The sequence below is a fragment of the Falco peregrinus genome, chromosome 15 (genome assembly GCF_023634155.1).
Source record: "Falco peregrinus isolate bFalPer1 chromosome 15, bFalPer1.pri, whole genome shotgun sequence".
Taxonomy (NCBI): Eukaryota; Metazoa; Chordata; class Aves; order Falconiformes; family Falconidae; genus Falco; species Falco peregrinus.
In genome coordinates this window covers 5681262-5698161 of record NC_073735.1, presented here as the reverse complement: position 1 = coordinate 5698161, position 16900 = coordinate 5681262, and the positions used below count along the sequence as shown (strand labels likewise).

General features: G+C 52.3%; 1 protein-coding gene across 1 annotated transcript in view; it reads right to left on the bottom strand.

The window, feature by feature from the left end:
• Positions 1–16900, bottom strand: part of KIRREL3 (kirre like nephrin family adhesion molecule 3) — a 340186-nt gene that overhangs the window by 41707 nt on the left and 281579 nt on the right. The window contains 3 exon segments of the mRNA XM_055819503.1: positions 6993–7098; positions 12533–12683; positions 16393–16550. Coding sequence (XP_055675478.1) covers positions 6993–7098; positions 12533–12683; positions 16393–16550 — 415 coding nt within the window.

The window sequence follows — 16900 nt, the reverse complement described above, 5'->3', positions numbered from 1 at the left end:
GGGACCCCATCCAAACAGGTCTGATCCCTGAGGAGCGACTGTGAGGAACGAGGGATGGGAATCCTTGGCTCCTGCCCCCAAATCAGTGACTTGCCCACCTTCATTCCTTTTCTGCTCTAACCGGGGCAGGGGCTGCTGCTTCTCTCTTGCCCAGGGGATTTGTTTTGGAGAAGTTGGATCTACGTGTTGAGCCCGGTGCCTGTGTGATGATAGATGTGCTTCCAGCCACCAGCTGGTCCAGCTGTGGGGCAGTGCAGGTGCAGCGATTCACCCAAGCCAAGCCAGGGCTGGCCACCTGCTCGTTCCCTCCTCCGTTCCCCATCCCTTTGATAAGGCTTTCCCAGTTTCCTATGTCTCCTGGCTTTGTTCCTCTTCCACCTAATGTCACCCACTGGCACACACTCGTATTCACTGGCTCTCAGCCACGTAGCAAAGCAATGCCAAGCCACGAGGGAGCTGGTTCAAGCATCTGAGCAAACTTCCAAGCCACGGCAGAGCTGCTTCCAGCAGGACATGGGACACACGCTCTTGGAGAACATCTCCACGGCAGCCTTGAAGCGTCTCATGAATAAATCTGGTAAGATGCCAGCGGGTCTCGGAACTGTGCAGATGAGACCCGAAGTAAAAAGAGCATCAAAAACTCTTTGCAGTTTGAACTTCTCCTCTGGGTTTGTTAAAACAAAATGTGGGAACGTGTCTCCATGGATTGAATGCCTCCGAGACGGCATGGCGTGGGACAGGCAGGCTGATGTGTGTTGTTATTTTCTCCTTCTTTTCTCAGAGCTCCCCGATGTCAGGTGCAATTTTTCTGTACCTACCCAAACCCCAACAAAGCTGCCACTTTCTCCCCCAGCAGCCGAAACACTGGCAGACCCGTACTTGGGCATGACGGACGATTCTTGGAGACGGCAGATTGACTGAAGCTGCTTGGGTTCTTCATCCACACGTCTCCCTGAGGCTGGGTGGGAAATGCTCGCCCTGCATCCCAGCCGGCACGAGGACCCTGTGGAGCAGGGTGGTGGAACGGGCCTGGTGCTGGATCTCTTCCTGCAAAATTCCTGTTGCTCCTGCAAACGAGTTGCAAACAGTTGCAAAGTTGCAAAGGAGCAACAAGTCACATCTTTGTGTTTTCCCCTGTGCAAAGGCTGGGGCACAGTCTCCCATCAGGTGCGTTCAAGCCCCACTGCCTTTAAAGAAAACCTCTTTTAAGAAGCACTTGAGTTTGCATTAATATTTGATGAGCGACAGCATGCTGTTGGTTCAAAGATAAAACAGTGTTTGCCAAGCAAGAAGGTCTTTTCTACAGACCGGAGCCCACTGAGAGAACAATCAAACAATGCTCCTGCCACTAGGCAAGCCACGCGGTGCCTCAGTGATGACGCTGGGGCTGGGGACACAGGGATGCTGTGGGCTGGCTCCGAGCTCCAGCACAGCCTGACCAGGCAACGTCTGGGATGACGGTGGGGCTCAAGCCCTGACCTGCAGCTGCACTTCACCGAGCTGGCTGATGCAGGAAGATCTTCACAGCAGTATTTGGGCAGGTGGCACTTCTTGGGCTTCAGCCCAACCAGGGCAGGTGGAGCTTGCTTGGACTGCACAAAACGCAACCCCCCTTCCGCTACGGGGTGGGGAAGAAGTGGTGTAGCACCATTCCCTGGGTGGCTGCTAAAGAAATGCCTCCCAGCTCCTCCTGACCTCTCCTGCTGCTGCAGCATCAGCTGGATCTTCTCCCATGTCCCACAGTTATGGAGAGTTGTGTGTGTTGTTCGCAGCTGACGTACTTAACGCCGGAGCCGGACGCTTTGCAGGAGTGGGGAGGGACAGCGCTCTCCTTCCATCTACGTCTGGTTGTCTGTCCGTCAGCCCCACGCCTTGTCTTGGAAGTGCAGTGGTCCCCAGGACTGCAGCGATGCTGGAGGGCTCCTCAAAACATCCCCCCTCGCGCCTACAAAGCCAACGTGATTTGCAAAAGTCTCTGCTAGCCTTGGGGGTGAGAGCACTGCATCCAGGCACGGCAGTGAGAGATGTATTATTGCCCTGCCTGTACCAACTCCCCATCGCTCTGCAAAAATAATCATCAGAGGAGCCCAAAAGGCTGAGGGACGCTGCCTCTTGCAATATTAAACTTTCCCATTTTCTTCTGCCACTTTAAAGATTCTCTTTCTTACCGCGAGTGATAAATAATAACAGCAAAAAAACACCCCACAGACACACAACAGACTTCAAAAGCCAAGAGAAGATTGGCAAATAGAGAGATCTGAAGTGAGCAAAGAGGAGGCCTGGTTGTGAGTCGGTTCACGTAGCCCCGACTTCTGTTGCTTTCCATTAATTTTACCCACCATCACAGGTGGCAGAACAACGGCGACAGCTAATTACTCTCTCTCCCTTTCCCTTTCTTACCCGTTCGCTCGCAGCAAAAGAAAAAGTCAGTAAATTCCCCAATCCCCCCCTCCCCATCCCAGAACCGTCCACCGAGACGCAGAAGCGCGTGGGAAGCGTGTTATTAGAGGAAGACGAGGCGGTGCAGTTTGCCCACACATATGTTGGCTGCCCGGTGGAGCCGTTCGTGCCGCTGCCGCCCCAGCCTGGCACCGCGGCTGCGTGATGCTCTGCCTGCAAACCAGCTGGCAGGGGCAGGCAGCGGCTGCAGGCAAGGGGAGAGGCAGGGGCAGCTCCCCCCCCATCGTCGTGGGGAAAGCAGGGAGCCTCCTTGGGCTTTCACCCCACGGTGCTGGAGCGGCTGGGGACACGGCCAAGGTCCCCGTGAGCCTTTCTCCAGCAGCAGCAAGGAGCGGCGGAGCAGCGGTTCGGTGGGCTGAGCTGCTCTTTTGGTGCAAAGGGAACGTTTATCCCAGGTGGAGGTGGGATAAATCCCAGGCCAGATGGGGTGTAAGACCCTATAGAGACCATAGGATATGTCTGTGCAAAGATTGCTCTATACGGTGAGCAGGAAAACATGCAAATGAGCAAAATGAGCACAAACGAGCAAAAAACCTGCTGCCAGGGTTAATTCACCCCGATGCCAAAAAAACCCTGCTCACACACTGCTGGGATGCCTCCCAGCACTCTGCCCAGCCCCCTCTGCTTGCTTTTGGTGACACTGGCCTGTCCCGAATCCAAAAGCGAGTGACAGCCCAGGTGACATCGTGGGCAACCAAACCCTCCTGGGAAAAAAGACGCTCCTCATCAAGAAATCGTTGCTGCCAGGGCGGGAGGAGGATGGGGATTTCAGCTCCCAGGACATCCTCTGCTAGGAAAAGGGGCAGAGGAACCATGTCATGGCAAAGGACACCCTGCCCCCCAACATCATCAGATGCCAGCACATTTTAAGGCAGAGGGGTTCTGGCTTTTTTTTTTTTTTTTTTTTTTTTTTTGTCTCCCATTAGAAAATGCCACCGAGGCCAAACATTTAGGGGAAGCCTGTCAATTCTGACAAACTGTCATTAATCTCGCCCCCAGAGAGAAGATGCGGTGCAGGCTGGAACTTTCCACGCTGGCTCTGGGAGCAGATTGCTCCAAGGTCTCCTTTCTAACCAGGTTTCCCTTGCATTAAAAACTACACATTATCTGATGTATTATATAAGAGAGCACGAAGAAAACCTCTTAAGGAAAAAAGCAGCTGCCTTGATTTCATCAAAACGGTATTCTCTGTGAGGGCTTTGGGGGCAAAGGGGGTTTTTTTGCCTCTTGGGAAATCGTGTTGAATTTTGTTTCTTTTCTCTTGCCACCCTAACAAAGACAGCGAGGGGGCTGTGCTTAGAACCCCAGGTCGGCAGGACCACAGGGCTGGCTTAGCTGCTTCTTGCTAACGAGCAGCACGGTTCACGGATGCTGCCGAGCATCTCTGGGTGAAGCCTTTGGGTGGGATGCTCGGCACCGCTTGCTTTTCCCTGCCAGAGAAACTGGGGGTGCAAACCCTGATGCGAAACTCGTCGCCCCTTGCAAATTCAAGCCATGTGACAGCTTGCTCCTGTATTCGAAGCAGGGATGGCCCTGCGGAGCCGGCTGTGGATTTATGCCCAGAAAAGGGGTTTTACGTTGTTTAGCCCTTTTTCCTTTGTGTTCAGAGCTGTTTACTGACAAACATATTGGGAGGTATTAAAAATAAATGTCGGCTGAAGACCAAGATCTGGTATCTCTATCTGAGGGTGAGGGAAGCCTTAAGAGATACGTAAGAGTGGTTTTCTCACACAGGGGAAAAAAAATCATGCTTTCTATCTATTTTTTTTTTTTTTAAGGCAGAATAAGTTCGTTTTCACCAGTGCTGGAGTCCTGAGTGGCCCTGGGGACGACCCTGAGCTCATGCCCTGCCTTTTCCCACCTCTGAGTATCTCAGTCGTGGGGCTTTACACATCCCACCCCTCCACCCACCTTCCCTCCTCCTTAGTGTGGGGGTGGTGCTGGGTGCTCCGTGCTCAGGTGTCCTGCTCCAGAGGGCTCCGAGTTTTGGTGCCAAAACATCTGTCACCGTTACAGCGTTAGAGAAGAGCTTTGGGATCTTTGGGAAGGGAAATGAATCCCCCTCGATCAATCAGAGCCATCAAGCAGAAGGAAATCCTGCTGAGTGCTGCTGAATCCTGTTTGCTTGTCACAGTGGTAGGGAAAAAGCCCGTGTGATGTTAAGGGAACTGCAGAAAGGAAAAACTTGAAATGCTTGAATTTTTCTTGCCTCTTCCCCACTCCCCCCTCCCCCCCCCAAAAAAATATTTCTTTTAAGGGAAAGCATAACCTGAAAAAAAAGTGCAATTGGTTTTGATAGTAAAGCCCATCAGAAACAGATCACAAAAGCCCTTTGCAGCAAAGCAGAAATCCCAGTGCTCAGGCAGCAGGAAGGGTGAAAAGGTGACAAGGTGACAAGCCACATGGCCTTGGGATGGGTGAGAAGGGATGAAGCAGGACGAGAAACCCTGCACTAACGAGACGGCACCGAAGAGGAGAGCAGCGTGGCGCGTCCATCTGCTGTTTGGAGGAGAAAAGCAACCCAGCGTTCCTCTGGCCGTGTACCCAGAGGGTGGAACCATCCACGAGGAAGGAGCAAACCCAGACCGGGTCCCTCAAGGCTGCCCCAGCGTGCCGGGGAGCGGCGCAGGGTGGGTGCAGGACTGATGTGACAGCCCCTGTTGCTGCAGATCAGGCCAGGTGACCCGTCTTTGGAGCAGAAATTTCGCCTAGCTGTGGTTCCTTGGCCAAAGGCGGCTGTTTTGCCTTCAACCGTACCAGAATCAATCACGGCATAAGACCCACGTGGGACGTTTGCCCAGATCCTTACCCAGATTGTCATGCGCTTCGTTTTCCTCCTAACTGTAAATATGAAAACAGGGCTATTTGTATCTTTGACATTAATTGACTTCTCAAATTAATAACTCTTCTGTGTAACTAGGAACACAATTATTGCTTTGTTGTGCTGATAGCAGATATCCAGCTGGAAGGAATCATTCCTACCAGCGAACTCGATTGTACTAATTAATCTGTATGAGCCTAACAGGAGGCGGGTCACGGTAACCTGTCCCCGGAGGTGCCTCCTCTGTTATTATCAACTGACGCTGTTGCAAAAACAGAGCTGATTGCATGAACAGAGCTGATTGCGTGCCGGTGCGTGCACGCTCGTAACTTCCAGGAAGGAGTGATGAGCGGCTGATCGCGGCGCTGGGACTGGGGGTACCCAGCTGCTGGGAAATGGCTCCACGCTGGCTCAGACACGGGCCCCCCCAGCCAAGCCCCGGAGCCAGGAGGCTGAGCACGATGCGCTCTTCTTGCAAAGCGTGGTGACAACCCGCCCCGCTTTCCATACCTGTATTTTTGTCTGCTCAGACCAAGAAACCTTTGCGAGAAGAGGTGTTTTCTAATGCTCGCAGCCCTCACGCCCATACCCGTACCCAACAGCCCCCGGCAGCGACTCTGCTGGGTGCAGACCCCATCGTTCTGTGGTGAACGAGACCCACCGAACGCAACACAGTGAGCAACGAGCCTCGCTGCTGCCTGGTACGGTTGTGCTCGGGGTCCTGCTCATCGCTCCCTGCAGTATCTTGCTAAAACTCTCCAGGGGAGGCTTGGGACTGCCTCAGCAGGCAGGGAGCCCCACGCACCGCCTTCATCCTGCGGCTGCTGCAGTTGCAACTGATGCATTTGCTCCCCCCTGTGATGGCTTCGTCAGTGCCGAACGCCCGTCGACCACTTGTGCTTTGAGCTCACTGCAGCCAGTGGAGGGGTACTGAAGACCCCGACTAGTGGCAATGATCCCACCCTCTCAAGGAGAATGTCCCACTCAAGGAGAACCCATATACCCCATGTCTCCAGCCCAGGCAGCTCCGCTGTGCCCCCCCCCGAGCTCTGCTCCCCGCTGCCGGTGTTGGGGAGTATTACGGCGGTTGCTGAAGGGTTACACGGAGACGGCAATGCAGTTGTATTGTTCAAACCATAAAAGAGTATGCAAAAAAAAAAAAAAATTAAAAAGAAAAAGGAATTTTCCCATAATAGACTTTTCACTCGGCGCGCTTTGCTCGTTATGTCCCCAAACAGATGGCTCCGCCAGCTCGGTGCCAGGCCTCTTAATCCACTCCAAAGCACCAATGAATCTCTGACCGAGGACTTGCTGCATGCAGCAAAACGTAGCAGACGGCCCAACGTGGAGGCAATTGGAGCCTCTCAACGTGTAACAACATCATCAAGGCAAGAGCAGCATCAGGGAGCCGTTGGAGCGGGGATGCCGGGAAGAGCATCGCGCCGCAGCAGGGCTCTACTGCTCCGCGGGGAGCGGGGGCCCTGCCTGGCTCCAGCCATTGCTCCCCCCGGCCGGAGGATGGCAGAGGCCATGGGGATGAGCTAGAACCACCCCCCAACAGGGATTAACACGGGAGCAAACAAACAGCCGCCAGAACCCACCGCCAGAACAACCAGGTGCTCTTGGGTGACCTGGAGGAAATGGCTGGGAGCGGTGGGGACCGTGAGGAGCCCTGAGCGGAGGGCTGGGGGGAGCTGAGGGTCACCCTTACCTGTACTGGGTGACGGCAGGGTTGGCCTTGGCGGAGCAGTGGAACTTCACAGTGTTATCCTCCAGGACCGGCTGCGGCTCCACGGACAAGTTTACCAGGGGTGGATCTGCAAAGAGACAGAGACAGGGCAATGAGCGACCCACGGACACAGCACAGCATCCCCTTGCCAGGCTTCTGAGCTGTAAAAAAGCTCAGAAGCTTGCTTTTTTTTTTTTTTTTTTTTCCCCCCCCCAAAAGAGCAAAATTCAGCTGTAAGAAAACAAGGCAAAGGGGCTGAGACTCCTTGATGCCATGATAGAATATTTGGGGCTTTGTAGGACAGGCTCATGTCACGCGTACCGCGCTCGTTTTGCAGGGCTTGAGTAAATAAGACAGAAAGGGGAGCCGCACACAGCGTTCGCTGCAGGATTTCACTTCAAAAATGTTAACGCCGGCTCTGATTCCCGTTTAAGGAAATAAACTTGCCTGCTTTGCTGGGTAATGATGATCTTTTGTCTATCTGCTAACTTGAAAGTGGCATTTCTGCTCTTTCATCAGCCTAATCATCTCTGCCAAATCCTTATTGGTGTCACAGGCCTTTCGGTTCTTCCAGCTGGTGCTCAGTTTCTCTTCTTCTTTTTACATGATAAGCATCTAAATGCTTTAGCAGCAAACAAAATTTAGGAGAGAACTGATGAAAGCAAGCGAGAAAAGGGTGCAATGTTTAGATGAAGAATAAGAATATTCAGAGTTGGTTTAATTTTTCATGAGGTCTGAGACCTCCAGCTTCAGGTTTGAAGGATGGAACCTCATTTGAGGGAAAATGCAGGAAGAAATGGCCTGGTGGAGAGGTTTTCTAGGTGCCTGAAGAACCAGCTGTCCCACTGCAGACTGCATTGGGGCTGTGGAGAGGAGCCGAGGGCAGCTCATCCATCCAGCTGAGGGGGTCTCCTGCCCTTCAGGTGGGAGTCTGACGCAGCACGTGCAAAAATACATCCGAAACCAGGACATGTTACGCGTTCACCCATACCTGCTGCCTCTTTCCTCCTCCTAAATATCTCAGCAACATCCTTCCCAGCTGGGAAATGGGGAAAGGCTGCAGCTGAGCAGCCACCCTCCCGCTCAGTGCCCAAGCAGATGGGAGGGTGAAGCTGCTGGGTGCCCACCAGCCCAGGGGACCTCCCTGAGCATCCTGCGCGGGTGGGCACCCGGGATTCACGCTGGGATGCTGTGAAGCCACGGCTCTAACGCAAGCCCAAGGAGCATCGTTGTGTTTAATGGAGATGAAAGCTTCTCTTCTGGCTTCTCCCTCCACCACACATGAGTCTGGGTCCTGCTGGAGAGACCTGCTGGAGAGAGGGTGTGGGCTTGAGGGTATGGGCTCCGAGTGGATATACGGATGCAAGACCAGCTCGCCTGCCACCTCTCCCCTGGGTACCACTTTGCAGGGTGAAACCTCACCAGGATGAGGAGCTGAGGAGGAAAAAGTGATGCTGCCTGCAAAGGCATGGGAAGGGTGGGCAGGGGCAGAGCTGCAGGGGATGAGAGGAAAGCAGAAAGCCCGTCGGCGTGCCGAGGGAGCACGACAGCATCCAACGCAACCCTGTGTGACTCCAGCCTGTCCCTCCCCGCTGGGTGCGGGATGGGTTGGGATCATCCGTGCATGGGGAGCCTTGGAGGTGGCCTGGGCGGTGACCTTGGCCGGGTGGCAGCCTGGACGAGACGGGATGGGGCAAGGCAGTGGGCTGCCTCCTCCTCCACCACGTCCCCACCTCATCACACCCGGTGGCATTTACCCAGCCTGAGCCCCGCTTTGTTGCGAGCAAAGCCACCTGCCTTCTTGATGGGAAATTATGACGGGGAAATTATAGGTATTTTCAATTTACCCTAATTTCATTTTAAAATGTGCAATTCAAATGACAATAAAGATGGGCGCAGTTGGGAATATAAATGAGCTTCCCTCACCTAACAGCCCAGAGATATATAGTGGGCTCCTAATTCATTTGCAGGCATCCTGACACTTCCCTATTGTTATACAACAACAGCTAATCACCTTCCTTTGTTAAGTATGAATCACACTTCTCTTTAGTAGCTTTCCCATTGTTTGATGGTTTAGTAGCTGTGCCTACGATTTACAGAGGAGCCTCTTTGTATTAAAAGGAGCCCAGTTCCCTCCTGCACTCAAAATAAAAAAAAAAAAAAAAAAAAAAAAAAAAAAAAGAGAGAGAGATTAAAAAAGAAGAAGAATAAAAAAAAAGAAAAAAGAGCAAAGGAAATGAATTAAAGTCTTTGATCTTGCCTTTCACAAATGGGATTGGGCTTTCTAATATTGTGGTAGCTTCACAGTGAGGCGGTGAGTGCTGCGGATAGTGTGGGTTTGTGTTTTGGGGTATTTTAAGGGGGGGGGGAAAAAAAAAAAAAAAAAAAAAAGGAGACACAAATTGTAACTCGTCAGAATGTAATTCCACTCGGTTACAATTATAATTCCTGCCTGGCTTCTTGTAATTAATTTGAACGATGGAACCAGATAGAGCCAGCCTACAGGCGGCTGGGAGGAGAGCGTGCATGCAAATGCTCGCACGCCCAGGTACCGCGCATCCCTGCATCCCTGCTCGCACTGGGGGACCAGCATCGCTCCTCGAAGCCAGTGAGGCAACCTGAGCAACCCCTCCAATCCCGCTATTTTAAATTATCCCCTGGGAAATGATGGCCGGGGTCACGGGCTGAGCTCCGCGGGTGGCAGGCACCGTGCTGGCTCTCACACTGCCAGGTGCCGAGCCCTCTCGGCGCTTCTCTCGCCTCCGGACCCCCAAACAAGCCCCCCTCCAGCCTCCACCCCAAATCCAAAAGCATCCTGTGGGCTGAATGAGGAGAAAGGAGGAGCTGGAAGCAGGTTAAGATGCTTCTTCAGCTCTGGGCTTTCACGTTCCTCAGTGGGAAGCACAAAAGGGAATTAAACACTCTGGTGCTACACGGATAAACGCAGCAGGAGACCCTCACCACCCCGCTCCACACACCTCCACTTTCCTCCTCCTCCTGCAAAAACACACAGATGCAGTCAAATCCCTTCTTGCCATGGAAAAAAAATAAAAAAAAAGAGGTGTAAAAATGAGCAACTGCACATGTGTGTTGCAGAGGCTCGGAGCAAATGGCTCTGGATAAGCAATAACCCTGCTCCTCCCCAGCCCGGCACGCTGGATGTGCATTGCCACAGAGCCACTGGGCTCTGGCAGTATAAATAGTTTATGGTATATCAAACTATTAAACATGATTTTAATCCCACTTGTGATGTTCGGCGCATAACTCGCAGGAGGGTGACTTTGATGTGGCTGGTGGAACGGAAATCACATTGAACAGATGTTCCAGCTGGAGTCGCTTAGTGTTTCCATTACAGATCCTGCTTTGGTTTGTTTTTTTTTTTTTTTTTAATTTAGTTCCTTCCCCCCCCCCCCCCCCTTTTTTTTTTTTTTCCCCAAGGGGAGGGTTTTATGACTCAGCTATTTCATTGCTGCTAAGATGGTCAGGCAGTGCCGGCGGGAGATTGATGGGAGCCAAACTTCAGCTCTGCATCAGCTGAAAGAGGATGCTCTTTCCCACCACACACATACAGCCTGCACAGGAAAGAATCCCCACCCTGGCGTTTCTTTGCTGCCTGTGAGCATTTTTGATGTTCTTTTGAGTGGCAAAAGAAAACGAATGCAGGAGGAGTGATTTACCAGGCTGGCTGCTTCCTGGGAGGGATTATTTTTGGTTCCCTGGGATTATTTTGCAAGGCCGTCTCTTTCAAACCGTGCAGCTGGGCGATGTTTGCTACGGTGTGAACAGCGGAGGTGGAGATGCGCCGGCTCCAGGGTGGGATGCAGCAGGTTGTGCCAGGCTGGGCAAAGCTCACCAGCCAGCAACTGCTGCCTCTGTCCTTATTCTTGCAGAAACCACTTTTTTTTTTTTTTTTTTCTTCCCCAAGATGCTGCTTCTGTGCTAGATGTTAGAAGAAGACCCACGGGAAGGGCCTCCCTTCATCGCTGGGGTGATGCAGAAGGGTACCCAGCCTACTTGCTTTTGCCCAGGACAGCTCCTCCAGAGAAACAAGTGGCCCAGATCATTTGTTTTCTTAAGAAAAGTACTTTCAGCTCTTCACAAAGTGAAAGCAGCCAGTTGCCAGGTTGGGAGTGAAACCCAACGGGCTGGGCAGCAGCTAGAGCAGCTCTTGTATCCCGGATGAAGCCCACCCCACCGCAGGCTGGTGAATCCATCTGGGTATTTTCCTATCCCTCCATCACCCATCCAGCACAGGGAAACTGATATCCTCATTAGACCCCATTAAGAACAGCATATTTTTAATAGCTGGATCGGATATTATTATTATTATTACTTTCACAGCATGGAGTATTTAATGGCTCGGAGTGGAAATTGGTGTTCTTTATTGGGTCTTTCTCTTTCCAAAGCAGATTCCACCAGGCTCAGGGATTCAGCTCACGTCTCCTGCCCCACACTGTACAGCGCAGCGTAATGATGTCTCCGGCTTGGCGTTGCTTGTGAGAATGTGTGCGCGTCTTCAGCTATTGTAACTGTTTGCCGGCTGTGAAATAACCCATGCTATTATCTCATTTTATCTGGCCGGTTCTGTCAGGACATGCTATCCAGCGACCCAAGAGCCTGTTAATCTTCCTGCAGCAAAAGCTGGAAGTCTTAAATGGTGAATTTTCTGCTGTGCTCGAGTTTGTTCAGCCAGTTTTAATTGGACTCTGGAAAGCAGCTGGCATGCTAATATTGAACACCCTGCATTTGCAAATTGTTGGTAAATACAGCTGCAGGAATTGTGTGTGCAAATGAAGGGAGGTCTGGAGGGAGGTCAGGATGAGCCTGAGAGCAACAGCTATTGCAGAGGAGGAGGAGGAGGGAAGAGATCTGTGAAACGTGAATTTTTGAGGAAGGAAGATTTTGCTTCACAGATTTACAGTAAAGGGTAAATGATATGGCTCTCAACACACACCTGCCCCCATCAGATGGTGATTGACGCTAGCTGTATTTCACGGGAGAGAGACTTCCCACCGATTAGGTGTCTAACACGCTATCTTGGTGGAGAACAATACAAAAAACTTACTGTCAAACAGCCTGTAAGGCTGGAAACAAGCCGTTTTGTACCAGAAATCTTAATGGGCCTTATCTCTGCTACTGGCCATGTCCAGAGATGCTGCTTGCTCAGCCAGATCCATCTGGGATCCATCCCTGCTCCAGGGACCCTGCAGCTGGGCCACGTGTTATGCCCACTGGCCACCTGGAGCACGGCAGCTGGGGCTGCTTTGGCTCAAAACCACGGACACAGGACACAAGAGCTGGTAAGCCGCCTGTCCCTGTGGATGTTCCCGTCTGTCTGGTGCCCTGGGGAGGTCACCTCTGTCTCTGACTTCACTGTATCAATGTACCAGTAAATCCCAGTAAACAGAAACCCCCACATCCCAGCATCCCGCTCCTGACTGCAGTCCGAGCCATGCCAGCAGCGATGGAGAGGGCTGGGGTCACACAGTACCCAGAGGTAGCTCCGCCGGCCGGGTACTCACGTTGGATATCAATGGTGACAGAGGTCTCCTTCCCACTGGGAATGGCTTTGTTGGTGGCGCGGCAGACGATGCTCTCCCCGTTCTCAATGTCGGAGGGGGCGATGAAAAGGGTGCTCATGATGCTCTCCCTCTTGCCGTCACGGAGAAGAGTCTGTGGGGTGGGAAACAGGGATGAGAAAAGGCAGTTTCCTACAGGAGAGGGGCCCCTTTCCCTGGCCAGGAGTCACGCCAGGCTCTGCACACACGCAGCTACCCCTCACTCACGCAGTTCCACAGCCAAGCAGCGCTCCCTGCAATTGTAACAATTATTATTGTCCCTTTTTTTTTTTTTTTTTTCTCCCTGCAAAAATAACAATTCCCTTCTCCAGCTGGAATCTGCCTAGAAGCCTTAGGGGAATAGCCCCGACAAATTTCACTGCACTTCCCTGGGAATTGGGCACTTAACTCCCATCCGCTTCCCTCCAGCCCTGCTGTGCCTAGACCTGGGAATTGCAGCTCCAGGGAGATACAGGGCACCCACCGTCCCAGGGAAGAGGGACAGGCGGAGCAAGCGGCTTCTGGAATCTGCTGTCCCCTTCTGCACCTACACCAGGCGAGCGCAAAAAGCCGCCCGGGCCACTTCACGTAGCAATGAGTGGTGATGCCGGCTGCCAGCAGCACGGGACTGATCCCGGCCATGGGTCCCTGGCTGCTGGGCAGTGGTCCAGCCCAGCCCGTGGTAAATCATCACCACTCTGGCTTGCCTCATGCTGGTGATCACCGTGATGGGGACCTGAGGGTGATGGAGATCCCAAACCTCGCGCCTGGTACAGCGGTGGTTAAGCGGCTCTATCTGCTCAGCCTTGGCACCTTGTTTCTTCTGTGGATTTATCTGACTGATTTCCAGCTGTGGGGCCCTGCCATGCCTTTATCAGTGCTGCCTTATCAAACTCATAATCCTCCTGCACTTTCTTACAGACCATGGTCATGTCACCCTTAGCCCTGCCTTTGGTACACTAAACCCAGCAAGCCCTCGGAGGCTCTCGAGGTGTCGCACCATTTTCAACCTTTTAATCATTCTCTGGGCTTTCCTCTGACCTCTCTCCCCTTTATCAACACCCTCCGGGAACCAGAAAGGCCAGAAACAGCTTTTCCCAACTGTTGATAACAGCGATAAATATCTATGGATACACCCATCCCGTAACTACGGATTTCAGACCTCGCCAGGTGGTTTTTCTCTCCAAGTCTGTATCCTTCACATTTCCTCCTCACAATGCAAAGCAAGTGCTTTATTGAATTAAGAACATGTGGCAGGAAGACTAATGCTCTCGCCACCTGGGCTCACGGTGACAGTGCTCACGCGTACGGGCTTGTGCCTCTCAGGCATGCTCGACCAGGAACGATGCTCAGAAATTGTCATCACCATCAGCCCAGAAGCTGGGGAGAAGCAGGAACGAGACGCCTTTATTAGTGATTGTCAGGGCCCGACTGCACCAGCAGGACTTAATTTCCCTGACAAACCTCACCCCGGGACTCTGCCCAAGGGCTCTCCATCCATAGGTCCAGAAGCTGTATTTAAGCTCTGGCTCCAGCTCCAGCTCTGCTTTAGGTGGGGTGATGTGGGCTGGATTTCCTGGCTTGACTTCAGAGCTGCCTCATTGCTGTAGATGTTCTGGAGCTTTCTGTGCTGTGGGTGACCCTTCTCCAACCACCAAACCTGCTCGGCTCCTCTCATGCTGTGCGCTTGGAGCTAAGGATGCTGCCCTGTGCTTGCTTTATTGTCACCCTGTGCACCCTTCCCCTGCAGAACAGCACCACTTTTGGTGCTGAGGAGGTGCTGAGCCCTCAGTCTGCACAGGACCTTTCCCCCACAGTGCTCCTGAGCTTTGGGTTTGCTCCAAACCCTGAAACCCTGCAGGATCCTGCTATGGCTATAGGGACCACGGTAGGTATGGGGGGGGGTGGTGGTGGTGGTCAGTCAGTTGTGGCTATTCTGTACTGCCTGGCTGTGATTGCGGGGTGGGGGCGGGGAGGGGGGGGTGGGGGGGCTGCATGTTAATCACTTGGTGGATTGGGAATTCAGAGAAACAAAGAAATTACCACTCAATAGAAATGGTTTTAGGCAATCAGTTACCTGAACAGGGTTTGTTTCTTGGTTGACTGGAATATCTGGCTCAAATGAGATCTGGGTTGAAGGCGCTTCAAAAAAGAAAGTTTTTTCAGCTCCCCCCCAAATCAAAACCTCCTGTTCCAAAAATACCCCAAACTGTTAGCTCTTCTGAAGGCTGTTTGTGGGTTGTTTTTTTTTTTTTTGTTTTTTTTTTTTTTTTTTTTTTTTTGAGAGGACAAGGTTAAGGCAGCCACAAAAATGATCCAACTGGGGGTTCCTGCGTGTGTGGGGGCTGCGGTGCTTCAGGTGACAAGTGCTGGCTGCCCACCCCCGGAGCATCGCTTTGCCCTGCTTGTGGCAGGGATGCGCTTGTGGAAGAGGTCTCACGGAAAGCTCCAGTAAATCAGGAGGAACTGAGGTTCAGCCTCAGAAATGGAGGTTCTCCTGACTCTAGGAGGAGGGGAAGATGCTTCCTCCATGCAGAACAGGACTCCCCATCCCTGACAGCTGCTTAAAATGCCATGGAAATCTCTGTACTGCATGGAGATGGAGCTGCATCCACGGAAGTTTTTTTTTTTTTGTTGGAAATATTTGAAAGAAAAAGAAAGGAGGGGCGTGCTTCCCTGTTTGCTCCCCACTACTTGTGGGTCTGAAAGGGAAAGGGCTTAAATGTTGGCTCCCCAGGGCCAGGTCTGAGCGGTCTGCAGTGGAGGGGGAGATTTGGGGTGAGCAGAGTAAGTTATAAACATCTGCATGTCAATGGCCTCGATTTTAATTAATTCCGCTTGATTTGAGAGAGGGACAGGTCAGTTCTCGCTGGTTTTAATTAGCGCTGCCTCTTGCGGTGCATGCGGGGAGACGGGGCAATTTCTGAGGAAGAAGCTCCGCTTTGGCTGGGATAACCCGTGTGCTCTGCAGAGCGATGGGGAGGAGGAGGAGGAGGAGGGGGAGGAAGATGATGGTTTGGCTCCTCTGCTTTTTCGAGCAGATCGGGATGTTGCTGGAACAAGGCTGGATGGAGGCTTCACAGTGGTGGCAGAGGGTGAAATGTTTATTAAAAGATCTTCAGGAGCTTGAGAGCCTTTGACTCCAGACTTTGAAGTTTGCTTGCATTACAAATGGCTGCAAACTGACCCATTTTATGTCTCAAATTTGGTTCTTTAGAAATTTTCATTAGAAATGTCAAGTGTTACTGAGTCTTTAGCACTTACCAGACATCAGGCATCTATAAACAGGAGAACGTGTGCGTACCCATTCTGAGTACGCCGCTGATTGCTTTGATGTTTTCCTTTATGACCCAATAAAAAGCTTTCCGTTTAAATTAAAAAATACCAACAGCCCTGACAATTTTTGATGAAAAATTGCAGCTAGAGGAGGGGACTTATGTCACTGCAACCGCATTTCGATCCAGAGCTTCTGCTACAGCCAAGGCCAGGTCAGTGCTGGCTCTGTGGTGCTGTCACCACACCCAGGTGGGATTTTTGGGGGGAGAAGTGGCAAAAGCTGTGAGAGGGGGACAAAAAACCAGCCGAATTCTGAGCAAAGCCCATTTTGGTGACTGTGTTTCTCACTCCCTCCTGACCGCTTTCCTCCCAGCCTCTCCATCGGGAAGGCTGTGTGGGGTGATGCAGGGTGAAAGCCTCAGCTCTGCAGAACTCAAGGTGCTGCCCCAGATGTTTTGGGGCTGTGTGAAGAGTGGTGTCAGGGCTGGGATGCTTTTCTGAAGCAAGGGAAGGGCACAGCCTTTGTCCCCAGCCCCATCCTGCCTCACCTTGGAGTAGGTGGCTCCGTTGATGACTTCTCCTTTCCGCATCCAGATGATGGAGGCTGCTGGCTTGGCATTGTCTGCGTGGCAGGTCAAGTTGAGGGGGTCTCCTGCTCTTAGGCTGATGATGGGCCCCCCCATAATGACAGGATCATCAGGAGGAACTGCAAGGAAACGGCAGAGAGGAGACAATGTCACTTGCTAGCCTTAAACCAACCTTCCTGGAGTTACCTGTGGGGTCTGGGCTGCCAGGACGGGGCTGTGACCCCTCAAAGCTCTGCGGCCGGCTTTGATGGGGCTGTGGCAGCGCTCAAACCCATCTGACCATGGTACAGCCGGCTGGCTTTTTGCTGCTTGCATGAAAGCTGTGCCCCAGGTGCTGGACGACAGCAGCACAAACTGGCTGAAGTTCTAGAGGGGGACACCAGCCTGAGCTTCGCAGCAATAGGAAGGCTCGAGCCCATGGTAGAGAAAACCACCAAGAGCTACTAAATATTCAGAAATACCTTTGGGT